At 42.1% G+C, this 14,228-nt stretch overlaps 1 protein-coding gene across 1 annotated transcript in view; it reads right to left on the reverse strand.

Annotated features, from left to right (window-relative positions):
- The window catches only part of DHX32 (DEAH-box helicase 32 (putative)), a 24,061-nt gene extending 10,092 nt beyond the window's left edge, over positions 1–13,969 (reverse strand). The window contains exons 1-6 of the mRNA XM_074544201.1: positions 13,700–13,969; positions 10,613–10,803; positions 8,110–8,482; positions 5,428–5,673; positions 3,100–3,199; positions 2,825–2,983 (exon numbers count right to left, since the gene is read on the reverse strand). Coding sequence (XP_074400302.1) covers positions 2,825–2,983; positions 3,100–3,199; positions 5,428–5,673; positions 8,110–8,482; positions 10,613–10,803; positions 13,700–13,969 — 1,339 coding nt within the window. The remainder of the gene's footprint in view (positions 1–2,824; positions 2,984–3,099; positions 3,200–5,427; positions 5,674–8,109; positions 8,483–10,612; positions 10,804–13,699) is intronic.
- Positions 13,970–14,228: the final 259 nt, after the last annotated feature.

A 14,228-nucleotide genomic window follows, 5' to 3' on the forward strand; every position in this document is an offset into this window, starting at 1 on the left:
ATCACAATGTAATCACATCCCTGTTCCAGGGGCACAGAAATCCTGATTTCCTATCACAATGTAATCACACCCCTGTTCCAGGGGCACAGGAATCCTGATTTCCTGATCAGAATGTAAACACATCCCTGTTCTTGTAATCACATCCCTGTTCCAGGGGCACAGGAATCCTGATTTCCTATCACAATGTGATCACATCCCTGTTCTAGGGGCACAGGAATCCTGATTTCCTGATCACAATGTGATCACATCCCTGTTCTAGGGACACAGAAATTCTGATTTTCTATCACAATGTGATCACATCCCTGTTCCAGGGGCACAGGAATCCCTCTGATGCCCTTTGGAGCTGCAGTGCCAGGTTCATTTTCCTCTGGCTCCTGAATTCCAGAAAGGGGAATGAGCTCTGCTGCATTTGCTGCTCTCCATTATGGCATGAATTAAATGCAGCAGCTGTTAAGCCTGACATGTTTGTTGCTTTCATAATGCAGTAATGAGTCAGACCTAATCCAGGCTTTTATTTCTCCTCAAAGAGCAGCAGGAAAAAAAAAAAACCCCTTGGGCACATTGTTGCTGAGCAGAAATAAAATGTTTTACTGATGTAGTTTCTGTCTCTTATCTGCTGCACGTTCTCCATGTGCAGGAGACAGATTGAGGAGAACTTGCTGTGGATTTCAGTGTCCTTCTGATTTGTTTGTTCAACAGTTATCTCAGTGAAAACTTGACTTTGTTTAGGAGAAATTCACCTAAAAGCCCTGAAGCCTCCCTGTGTTTCAGCTGCAAAACAAGGTGAGAATGTTGGACAGGAACAGAGCAGAGGGAGCCTGCAATGTTTTTACTCCTTTTGCTCCAAGGGAACTCAGCTCCAAGGAGGGGAAGAGCCATGGAACAGCCAAACCCATGGCAGGGATGGAACTGGGTGATCTTAAAGTTCCCTTCTAGCCCAAACCATCCTTGGGTTTGTGTACTTGAAAGCCTGATGTGTTTGGAGTTCTGTGAGCTGCTCCAACACAAGAACTGACTCTCCTGACAAATTTATCCCTTGGGGGCTCCAGTTTCTTTCAGAGAATTCCACAGCAGGCACTCCAAACTCTGTGTGCTGACTGGGGGAGCTTTGCACTCATCTCTGGAGGGATCTGTAGGGATCAATCCAAGTGCTGGTAGGAAAAAAGTTCCCTGTCTGCTCCAAAGGGGAAAGAAAGTGAGTGTGTGATGTGTCCTGGTTAAAGGAAGAGCTGTGCTGGATCACCACAGCTGTGTCTCAAATGTTGAATTGTGTAAGGCAGGAAGCAAACAAGGAAATTGTGCAGAATTTCTCCTCTCAGAGCACCCCTGCAGTGTTTGTGGGATTTTTCCTTTGTTCAAGCAGTTTGTCCACTGTACTATTCAGTAATTCCTAAAACTGTTCAGTACCTGCACCTGGCACTCTTGATCTCTGTCATATGTGATGTCCACCCAAGTAAAGCCAATTCTTTCACTCACCAAATACCCTCACAATTTTCACACATCTTTCTTCAGCTGCATTATCCAAAAACACAGCTAAAGCTTAGAATTCCTGTATCTGTGAAACCCTTATGTGCCTCTAGCATTTCCTTCTCTCTGAATGCTGTCCCCTTTAAATCCAAAAATGCCAAATGCTTTCCCTCATATAATTCTATTAATTCCTCCTACAGTTCAAGACCAACTTTCTTCATATCCAGGAAAAGCATTAAAATGTTTTAGTATATTTTTAAATAGTAAAATATGTTTTAAATTTGAGTGGGAGCAAATTATTCCATAAGCATTTTCCATGCAGATTTTGTGGGTTCAGCACAGGAGATGACACAAGGCCAAAATACTCCAATTCTCATTGGTTTTGAATTAATTACCATCAGACTGGTCATGCTTTTTCCCTATTTCTTTTAGGCATGTTTCTGCTAAACAACACACAAGGGAAAAACAGAATAAATTTTTCTTTAAAATTCCACTTAACCATCTATTGCAACAGCCAACAGTGAGAATTAGCACTTTATTACTGATTAATAACATAGAAGAGATCATTCCAATTTTGTGTATGTGCACGAGGAAAGGCAAGATAATACAAGAAATGTTCCTGATTGCACTGGAAAATTTTCAAGAATGAAGCCAGCAATCCCCAAAGCTGAAATCAGGGCTATTTCCCTCACTTTATTGGGTTTCAAAGAACCTGCAGTGGCATTTGGGGTTTGTGATAAGCCAGAACAGAGGAAAATATCCTACAGAAAAAAACCTCAATTATAAAGTCAGGGGAAAAAAAAAAGCAACTTCCTTTATTCTCTTACCTCAAATTCAGTGTTTCCCCTGGTTGGTATTGAAAGTGTATTTGGGTTTATTTTATAAGGAATATTGCCCTAAGGAACAGCCCATTGTAAATTTGAGGTGGGAGATGCTGCAGGATAAGGAGGAAGCTCATTTCCTCCACACACATCCCCCAGGTAACAGCACTGCTTTATTGGGCTTGTAAACTCTTGATTAAAGGAATGTATTCCATTGGATATCTGTACAATACCTTGTACAACAGGGCACAAATTTTCTTTGTGGGTTACAGGAAAATAATATGTAACCTAGATGAAGAGATACTTGGAATATTGATTTTTTTTTTTAGCATTCCAATTCCATTCAGATACTTTATGGTGTTTTTTCAAAGTGCTGTTGAGCTGAGAACTGCTGTAGCAGGTAAGTGGGAAAAGCAGGGTGATATTATTACAAGTCTTTAAATAAAAAACAATCTTGTGAGTGATAGGGCAAAATTAACCTGGAAAAAACTTCTAAAATAATGATAAAAATATGAGAAATTGGAGAATCCTCTTACCTGGGCTGCTGATGAAGTCACAGTGAGCAAAGCCTGCTATGTCCATCCTCTTCAGGAACAGCACCAAGCTGGTGAGGTTGGATTCCTGAACTTTGGCTGGAATTTCTGCCTTCATTTCCTTGTGTGTAAATTCCTCAGGGTACAAGCAGAAGATTTTCCCTGGAAGAGAATTCAGGAAAATTACCTTTTTTAAAATGCTTCATCCTCACGTTGCCACGTTGGTTGTATTAATAAATTTCAGCTAATGGATTGAAATTTTGAGCTAATATTTCTACCTGATGGAGACATGCCCAGAATTTGTTTATGCACCTCTGCTTGACTCTGGCTGATAGGCTGGGTCAGAACAGAGTCTGCTCTGATTCTAGGATTGTACACCTTTAAATGAAAGAGACACCAAGCATCAGACAAGTACACAAGGGCTGCAAAAATATGAATGGTCTGTACTCAATTTCTCTCTAGGTCATTTCACAGAAAGGGTAGGAACAGCTTTCATTTCTTTTGGTTTCAGCAGCTTGGGAAGGAGAGCACTCAGCACCCTGACAAACTGACAGATGTTCTGCAGTCACTCCAAGTGTGCTCTGAGATAAATGTCTTTTTTCCCCCCTGAAGAAAAGCACCTTACTGAAGCAGAAAATGCTATCATCAAGAAAAACATCAGAAAATATCATTTGTTTCTTGCAGTGACAGAATCCCAACCTTTTCTGACAGCATTTTGCTCCCTAGCTCCAGATTTTTGTCTTAATGCTGAAATTACAGGAGATGAGGGCTGCATTGGAGATATATGAGGCCATGTTTTACAGTTATCTTAATTTTGCTTTATTTGGATTAGGCTGAGGGGCTGATTCACTGCTCTGGCCACAAGCCTGTGGTGTCCAGCAAGACATAGAACTGCCAGGATAAGGCAGCTCTCTACTCCTGCCTTCTGAGCCAACACTATCTGATGACAGAAAGCTGATAAAAAAAGATAAAAATTAAAATATATATATATATATATCCTTCAGTGCAGGGCACAAATTTCCTTTCCTGCAGGTGAATTGCTGATTTACCCCAGCTGCAAGGCTCAGGTGGGAGATTTTGCTCTGCACTGAACTTTTCCTGTTCCCTCTGTGCTCAGCTGGCTTTGGCTGAAGGGGATTTTGAACTGGTGAGGGAGGAATATCACAGCACTGAACAAAAGAATGGAATTAAAGGTAAAAATTGCATCACTGATAGAGGTGACTTGATAAACATCAGCACTGTTGGATCTGGTTTGTTCCCACTGATTTGTATTTTAATTTCACAACATTTGTAATTTGTTGAATTGTACTTTGGGCTTCAGGTCACCATGGCAGTGAAATTCATTTCTGCCACCCAAGAAAACTGCAGTTGTAGGAATAAGTTTAAGAAATAAGCATGGTCTAATTGAAATAAACATGGTCTAATTGAAATAAGCATGGTCTAATTGAAAATTGCTTTTGGGCTCTTCTTCCTGGCAAAAAAAAAATACTGTAACTTTTTTAAACTTGCCTTGAGACTGAGTCAGTTCATAATTCCCAGTTAAAAACCTTTTAAAATGACAGATTTTTACAGTGGAAATGAAAAGTACTGGTAGTTCACAAGCTTTTCCCAGAACTTCTTGCAAGGGCAATCAGGATTAATGATCCCTGCTCCAAAGTGTTGGGAACACTTAACTCCAATTTTGGTTATTCCACCTTGTGCTATAGAAAGGAAATGTATCACATTGTTTCTTTTGCCTGTCACTGGAATTTTTATTTTAACCAGGACAGTTACAAAACCTGTAGTGGTGCAGATCTCCAGTTCATGTTCCTACACAGTTACTCACCCCTTAGGACTTCAGTTTTGTAGAAATAAAACAAATGAGATTTTTTTTTTAATTTTTTTTTTTTGCAGCTGTACTAATCCTTCCCAGGGTGGAAAACAAAAAAATGAAGTCAAACTTAGAATGAACTGGAAAAGGTTAAGTATGAATTAGATCAATCAATTAGATAAATTAGTTAATTTATCTAGGTGTTTCTAATGCAATTAGATAAATTGCAGTATTTGGAAGGGAGCACATGGCCAGGAGGAGCACAAGCAGCTTGAAAAAAAAGAGATTCCCTGTGAGGGCAATTACTAAATAATTAAATAAGGGATAAGAATAATCTCCTAAACCAGATCTACCAACAGGTGTCTAAGAAGTGATTTTATTTTGCTTTATGTATAAAATACTGAAGAGAGATTCATGACTGATAGGCCAGACTCAGGTGGGATTTATTTTGCAAACAATCTGTCATGGGTTTGGTGCCCAAATGAGTGGCAACTTCAACTGGAAGTGTTCATCTGCTTTTAGAAACTTCAAAAATTCAATTCCTGATTGAATCTGGGAAGTAACTGTGATTTCTTGCTTGGTTTTCACATGAGATGCCCATGAAAACGATTTAAATTCTATTAATTTGCACGTTAAAAACACCATAGAACCCGTGCTGTGAAAGAAGAGAGAACCACACGATCCTCTAGAGATTATTTGCATTAATCTGAGCTGCACAACTCCCTCTCCCATGCCCTGAAAAAGCCCTTTTGCAGGGTTTATTTTGGACAAAGTGTCTCTGCTTCCCCTCACTGACCTTTCTTGTCTCCACACCCACATCGATGACAAAAGTCACGTTTTTGGTCCAGACCAGAGGCTCTCCAGAGCTGGTGGTGAGCAGCACTTTCCTCCTGTATTTCTGGCAGCATTTCTGCTTGTTTTGAAGGAGTTTGGGAGCCAGGTCTTGTTTTGTGGGGTACAAAGGGATGGGGATGAGCTCTCCAAGGTCAGGGTTTAAATTGGGTTGTTCCTGTCTGATCATCTGATAAGCTTTCTCAATGTCCTGGAATCAAGAGAAATACATTTTTTCCTTACAAAATTGTTATATTCTTAGTCCAATTGCATCACATAAAATGATCAAAATATGCAGAAACCTCCCTACTTTCCCTTAATTATTATATTGGAGAAGATGTACTTATTGTAAAGGTTTGAATTTTTACCCCCAATGATTATTAAACTCCATAAAAATTTAATAGTCAATAAAATGTCCTAACTTATGCTGATGGAACATCACCTTTAAAGCAATTCATAGATCCAGAGGTTGGACATGAATTGTAAAAGCTTTTTGTTGTGGTTTTAGTGTTTTGTTGTTGGGGGGGGTTAATAAGAAACCATTTATGTTCTGCACCATTTTTTGAAAGACATACAAAAATAATTCATGGCCTTCCTCAGCCTGAAAGGGAATTTTTTTAAAAGCATTTTTATTAGCAAAGGTTTTGCAAAATTGAAAAGCCAGACTGAGTTTCTCTTTGAGAGCGACACCACATTTCCAGCAGTTAGAGGTTGAAAGTGCTCCATAAAAATTGTTATAAAGATACAAGAGTGACATCTAAGAGCAAGGCTGGCAGCAGGGCAGCTCATAAATCCTGATGTTCTTGGTTAATTCATATTTTTGTTTAGTTTAAAAGACAGCTGAGTGCTTGGGAACAGTGAGCCATTACCACTATGAAACTTTAAATCACAGTTCAACAAGAATTCATGGGATGTTCTGGTCCATAATGAGTGTTCTGTTCATTGTGAGAGAGAAAAATGAGTGATCTCTTCTTGGCAACAAAGAAACTCCTATTCTAGTTTTGTGGGGAATTTATCTGTCAAAAAACCCTTTTAAGCAGAAATGAAACTTTTGAAATGGAAAGAGAGTGTGTTTTTTCTCTGACATTATCTGTTGTAAATAAGGGGACTAACACAGAGAATTCATTACTTTATCAGTTGTAAAACTGATGCCTATAAGGTTAAAAACTGATTATTGACATTGTTAAAAGTGTTTCATATCCATCCCCCTTTTAACAGCAAAAACCAACAAACACTACCTGGGTAGCTTGTGCTAAATTATCTTTGCTGTGAAAAGTCATTATTTCCTGGGGATTTTGTTGCTCTAAAGCAGATTTAATGACACACAGTGGAAGACTGGGGATCATTATCAGGAAAATAATAATAATAATCACAAATACTGCAATATTGATTTGATTGTGAGGTTACTTTGACAGCTCTAAAGGACTTGCTGGTGCAGTGAATTCAGGGAGCCACTGCTGCCTACAGAGATTCAAAGGTGTCACTATTCAGAATGGCCAGGCCTGTGCAGATTCCTGGATTTTCTGCCACACCTCTGGAGTGACATTTTCCTCCTGCTGCTGTGCACACAACGGTTGGGAAGAAGAATCCAAATGGAAAAATCTCCTTGGGAGGTTGAAGGTAAAGCCCCCTTGTGCTGTGGGGCATTGCTGGAGGCTGGAGCTGTGTCCGTGTGTCCATTCCCACCCAACAGGGATAACACAAACTGTGGGGACAGGTTGGTAAATCCCTGCCCTTGTGCTGCTTCTACAGCTTTTTGCATCACGCAAAAGGATGGTGGCCTTTCTTTAAACCTGCAACAAATATATACTTTCTACCCAATATTTATGTGTTATATAGATATTTTATGTGTATTAAACACAGTGTTACGTATGCCATGACTTCTTTCAAGGAAAAGCCTGAAATTATAAAACCTGGTGGCACATCTGCCATCTTACCTACTAAAACAGCGGGTTTTTAATCTGACTTACAAATACCTTAGCAAGGTATTTATGGGTCAGATTAAAAAAACACATTTCCTGATTAAAATCAGAAAGAGAACAGGCTTGATTCCCAGACAAGCTACCTAGGACAGAGGCTAGACAGAGTTAAAGGAATAAAACAGGGATTTATTAAAGGCCTTCACAGGATACACCTTGGGCAGTACAAGAGCCTGGCCAAGGCTCCACCCAAGATGGATCCTGGGTTTTGAGTTTTCACACTTTTATAAGTTTTGGTCCATTTCCATACTGGGGTTAATGTGGAAATGTTGTTGCTTTCAGAATATCTGACTGGAATGGACAGCCAGGATTTTAATCAAAGTTTCTTTGTGCAGCATTTTGCTAAAAAATAGGAGACAATATTGATTCTATTTCTAATGTGGGTGGACCCAAGGTTGGATGGCGTGTCACGAGTTTTCACATTTTTATGAGTTCTGGTCCATTTCCATACTGGGGTTAATTGTCCAATTCCAGCTCCAGGTTATGAAGTCTCATCCTCCCAGGTTGCTCTCCCCAGTTTGCTGTTTGCACTTTTTAGGCCTGGACAAAGCTTGTTTGGTGTGACTGAGCTGTGAGGCGAACTGCTAACACTTTCTATGAAGTTCAGAGTCATTTCGTACGCGGACAGCACGAAAGCTAAGCCTTGAGGCATCATTTGAACAACTCACGTGCTCAGATGCCAGGAAGATGACGATGTCGCCCCGCTCCCGGGCGTGGTGGATCTCCAGGAGCAGCCTGAGGGCGGGCACGAAGGGGTCCCCGAGGGGGCTGCAGGAGAACACGGCCTGGGCGCGGTGCCGGGCCCGCACGCGCAGCACGGGCGCGCTGCCACAGAAGGCCTGCAGGGCGCTGCCCATGTGGGGGGCAGTGAGCAGCACCAGCCTCAGCTCTGCCCGGGCTGCCAGCACCCCCTTCAGCAGGCCCAGCAGGGCATCGGTGGCCACAGTCCTCTGGTGCACATCGTCCAGGACGATGACGCTGTAGCAGCTCAGCAGGGGCGTGGACATCATCTCCCTCTGCAGCATCTCGTCCGTGCAGTACCTGCAACACACACGCACAGCACTCCACCAACAGAGTACCAAAAAAGTACCAAAAGTACCAAAAGCCTTGGACTATTGTTGTAAGAAATTAATTCGGTGTCTTGGGGGCAGCTTGGTTCTTTCTGTTCCAACAGGAAAGGTTTGATAAGAACAAGGTGTATTTTTAGTCTCAGTTCCATGTTCAAATCCTTCCTCTAGCAGCTACAAACCTGATGTGATTCAATGACACTCAGAGACACTGTGGTGGAAAGGATGCTCCAGGCAAAAGCAGAAATCCTCCTGCCCTGAAATCATCTGTTCATCTTCCATCAAATGCCATAAACAATTCCTGAGCTAGGAACAAATCCCTTTGGATGAGGAAAAGAAGGTGCACTTGAGGCAGGGCCAGAACCAAGATGAGCAATTAATTTATACCATAAGGCCCTCCTCACTTCTACCCCTGCTGCTGACAGGTTTTTTAAAGGATATTAATTTTGTTGTGTTGCTCAGCAGGACTTGGAATTCTTGAAGCAGGTTTTGATGTGTGAGAGGAAGGGATTCATCTCCCTCTCAACAGGAGCAGCTGCAGGAAGTTCTCCACAGACAGAGAAAGGACAGGCACGAGGAAGAGTGGTGGAAATTGATTTTCAGAAGTAGTGAGTATCCTCTTCCTCAGTGGAAGCCGGGGGCTGAGAAAAAAACTTGTGGTCCAGATATGATACTTTGTGCCTCCCATATTAAGGAACAAGAGAAAATAACTCTCATAACTTTCTAGGAGGCTCAAAAGCTGAATCCCTGTGTTCCTGCTGTCACCTGCCTGTACTTGCTACATTAAGTACATTTCTTATCTCCCAAAAATCCCCCTGAATGCTGTTTTCATCTTGTTGCTGGATATACCTTCTTCTAGCCATGTTTTTTTCATTGCTTTTGAATTTACACTTTACTTGGGAAAAATTATCTCCTGTTCTCTTCTGGTAATGAACATTCCTGTACTGGAAAATAGAGAAAAAAAAAAAAAAAGCAGAGGGAAAGAAAAAGAGGTTAGTGAGGGGCTTAATGAAGCTTTGCATGGACAGTAACCTTGCCCACTTAAATCTGTGCTATGATTTACCCCAGAATGCCTCCTTCAAACCTTTTAGTGCTTATTGATTAATCACAAAATCTCTGCAGAAGAGTGAGGAGAGCTCACTCATTGCAGTCTGAAACTTCCACGTGAGTGAGGGGTGGAGCAGGGCAGGCTCTGATCTGAGCTCGGGGTGCCCAGGACTGAGGGAATGAATGGCTGGAGGGGTTCAGGCTGGATTTAGGGAAAGGTTCTTCCTCAGAGGGTGCTGGGAATGGGCACGGCCCCAAGGACTTGTCCAGGAGTTTGGACAACATTCCAGGGATGCCCAGAGTGGGATTGTTGGGGTGTCTGTGCTGCACTGGGTGATCCCTCTGGGGCCCTTCTACCTCAATGAACCGTGATTTTAAAATTCTACTACTTTCCAAAGCAGCTTTGATTTTTATTTATAAAATCTGCAGTGCTGCCAGCTTCCCCAGCCACACCTTGTCCCGAAGGCCTCCAAAGGCACTGTGAAAAATGTGTATTTTATGACTGGCTTGTTACAAATATTAAAATTAATATTGTATGTGTTGTGTTAGAAAGTTATGCTGTATTAATTCTCTTAAGTAATGTGTTAAATATAGTTTTAGGTTATAACAAAATGTTAAAGTAGAAACTATGCTATGTAGGATACTTTATTTTCTAAAGAAAGGACTCCAAGATAGCAGCCACAGGACACCCGAATGTTTCAGAGAAAGAGAATTTATTGCTCCATTATCAGGAGAAATTAACTTCTTCCTGCCTCGCTCGGGCAGGATGACACTGTTAGGATTATGAGGAAGAAGCTGACACTGACCAGACAGAATCCTGTGTTTGAATGGAATTTATGCATCATGGATGAGGTGTATGAATATGCAACAGGCTGTTGTTTTTAAGGCTTAATCCTCTGTTAACGTGGGTCCTTTTTTGGGCTTACCCTGCCCAGAAAAAGGTACCCGGACTTCCATAACTGTAAATTGTCCGAATTATCATTACTCTAATTGTATTACTATTTTTATAACCATTTTATTACTTTTAAATTTTCAAAACCAAGGGATTGGCACCCACCTGAGGATGGTGTCGGGCGCGCAGCAGCTCTCGAAGGGCACGCAGTACCCCACCTCATGGCCCACGCCGAGCTCCATCTGATCGGCCACACGCAGGGCCAGCGCCACGGCGGCGCGGGGCAGCACCTGCGTGCACACCACGGCCCCGCGGGGCTGCAGGGCCAGGCAGTGCTCGGCACACCACTGAGGGACCTGCGGGGACAGCACAGCACTGAGGGACCTGCGGGGACAGCGGGACACCAGGGTGAGGGCTGGACGGGCTCTTGGAAACGCCGCGGGGCTGCAGGGCCAGGCAGTGCTTGGCACTGAGGAGCCTGCGGGGACAGCACAGCACCGCCGTCATCAGCACGCTCAGCTCCTTTGGAAACCAAAGCTATGAGCTGAGCGAATCAATGTTATCAAAAGTGCTTCGTGGATTTAATTTTTTTTTTCCCTGTCATTTTTATTTTGTAAAGAGGAACCCCTGAGGGAGCTGGGGGGGCTCAGGCTGCAGAAAAGGAGACTCAGGGCTGCCCCCATCACTCTCACAGCTCCTGAAAGGGGCCTGTGCTCAGCTGGGGCTGGGCTCTGTCTGCAGCAGCACTGACACAGCCAGAGCACACAGCCCCAAGGGAAATACAGGCTGGATAGCAGGGAAAATAGAGTGATAAAGTTCTGGAATGGCTGCCCGGGGAGGTGGTGCTGTCCCCATCCCTGGGTGTGTTTAACAGAGCCTGGATGTGGCACTGGGGGCCAGGGTTTAGTTGACGGGCTGGGCCTGGGCTGGACTCTGATCTTGAAGGTCTCTTCCAACCTGGTCATTCTGTGAATTCTGTGAAAGAGCCTAGTAAAGGAAATTAAAACGAATATACTGCAAAGCCAATGATAACATTTTCCAATCCTTTATATTGGGATAGTGGATTTATCCCATTGTCCCAAGACTAATAAGTATGTTCTGGACTAAACACATGTTTATTTTAAAGAGGGTGAGGTGTACAAACTGTGGGGTTTGTATTTGATTAGATTATAAAGGACTAATTATTATTAGTCTAATTTCCCATAGGCTAATTGCTGTTAGGAGCTCATTCCAGGACTGGAATTCTGAACGACTGGAATGTTCTCAGCAGCGTGGAACAGCGAAACCAAGCTGAGAGCTCACTGCTCACAGGGCCTGCGCCATGCACGGGAATCATCCATGTCAGCTCTTGGAATCTCTTAAATTCTCAACATGGATTAGAAGGTTTGTCTGGGAATTGCTCAGCTGGACTCAGGTTGGTTGCAATTTGCTGCAGAAGGGGCGTCTGGGGAGGAGGTGACAGCAGGGGCACTGCAAGCATGTGCTGATGGATGCAGCTGCTGCCTCGGGAAGGCTGACCTAGAACAGAGGCTGGACAGAGCTAAAGAATAAATAGAGATTTATTAAGAGGCCTCAAATAGATCCACCTTGGGCAGCACAGCCCAAAATGGCCACAAAATGGACAACTGGTCACCAGGTCTCTCACTTTGGTCAGTTCTGCTCCATTTGCATCTTGGAGTTCATTGTCCAATTACAGCTTTAGATTATGAAGTCCCATCTTGTTTTTCTCTCTCCAGCCCACATTGTTTGTGCTCCTGGGCTGAGATTTGGATCATTTGTCCTTGGTGCCCAGCTGGAGCAGGAATTTTGTCTCCTTACTCTGTGCAGAGAGCTCACCAGCCCCTAATTTGAAGGCTACACTTACACACTAAAGCAGCACAGAATCTGAAAAATAGAGAAGCTAAACCTGAGGCATCACAGCAAGGTCAGTGCAGTTGTGTTCAGGGCTGGCTCAGCAGCAAACCTGCCCCTGCTGGACTATATCCATGGAAAACATATCCCTGGATTTCAAAGTGACAAATGCCACAGCCAATATCTGTAATTTCAGATGAATTACTCTGCAAACACATAACTGAAACTGAACTGCTCCAGGAACTTACACAGCAGCTCCTCAATTTATATATTTACTAACAGCAGCACTGGAAAATATCCATGTATTGTTGTTATGAGAAATTAAAATTGCACTAAAATATTATTTTAATGGATGTATTAGGTTTTAAATCCTTCATTGAATCAACATCTAAACCTAGGCACATCAGCCACATATAATTTATTTCTGTATAGTTATACACATTTCTAGAAATGTTCAAAAACCAACCAACAATGTGCTACATCTTATTGAAGGTTCCATAAAATTTGCCTTGTTAAAGGACAGTTTAAAAGCTAACATTTCTTAGCAAGTTGTTTACTATTAGACCAGTTTTTTGTGTGTAAATTACAGGCAATAACAAGGGGCAAAAACTTGGCACTTCAAAAATTATATGGATGTGAATCATTTTTATGGGAACATAGGAGTTTTCAGGGAGAGGTGTGATGTGTCTAGTTTAAAATGTGATCTCTAAAAGTGTCCAGCATTGAAGTCTAGGATATATGAGATGCCCTGAAAAAATAATTATCCTGCAGCTCTACCTGCAAGAAATTTTTCTCCTGATCCCAGTCATAAACAACAGTATTTTGGCTGATTGCACTTACTTGAAAATTCTTTTCTACTCTCTGTGACAACAGAGCTGGCTTGTTATATATTGGTAAAGCAGAATTTCATAGTCTGACTGATACTTGTGAGCTTAGACTCAGCTGAGATTGTGGCTTCAGTGGTTTCTTTTAACAGGAGTTTTGTAAAGTAATTTTGTGCTGCTGGAGAGAACATTTGCTCCTGGCTGAAGAGGGTGAAAGACCATTAATTCTCCCTGAGAATCAGCCCTGCTGATTTCAATCCTTCATTCCCTGTGAATGTTTTGTCACTTTATCTTATGACAAATCCCCCTGTATTTCTTTCCTGATACAGCATTAACCAGAACCAAAACACAGAGTAACTTCAATTTTTTTTTGAGGGCTTGAAGAAAGTTATTAAAATGTTTAATATATTTTAAATCTGTACTTGACTCCATTAATCTTTATTCACCTTCTGCATTTCACTTTCCCTTTCTGGCCTTAATACTTGGATTACAATAGTTACAGCGACTCTGAAATTCACGCCTCATTAAATGTTTTAAAAATACGTTAAAAAACCCCAACCAAGTCTGTTGTACTGACCTGGGAGCTCTTGCCAGTCTTAGCATCTCCTGACACAATCACAATTTGATTATGAAGCAGAGTTTCCATGAAAGTACATTTTTCCTGCCATATTGGAAGCTCTTCTCTCTCCTTCATCAGTCTGTAGTAACGGGAGGAGTAAGGCAAGCCATCAAAAGGATTAAGCTCTAAATCTTCTCCACAGACAAGAATTTCCTCTTCATCCCCATCGCTGCCGTCGAGTAATTCTGAGAAGCAGTGGTTCTCTGGAGAAAAGGTTAAAAACTCCATTTTCCTTACATATATTATTCCCAGCAAAAGCACATTAGTGATGGAAGGAGTCCTTTGTGTGCTGATTGATCATTTTGGCCCCCTAAACCTGAGCAAATCCATTTTTCCTCGCTCCAGGATTAGTATTTCACAGCTCTTGGGTTTAAAAGTCCAGGCTCGGTGTCCAGCTGCCTTTGTGGTCTGCTTGTCCCACTCTGGGTGGTTTAACAACCCCAGTGAGCCTGGAAAAAAAAATATATTTCAAAAAAATAATCACCCA

This window comes from Zonotrichia albicollis, chromosome 7 (genome assembly GCF_047830755.1).
Source record: "Zonotrichia albicollis isolate bZonAlb1 chromosome 7, bZonAlb1.hap1, whole genome shotgun sequence".
NCBI classification, from domain to species: domain Eukaryota; kingdom Metazoa; phylum Chordata; class Aves; order Passeriformes; family Passerellidae; genus Zonotrichia; species Zonotrichia albicollis.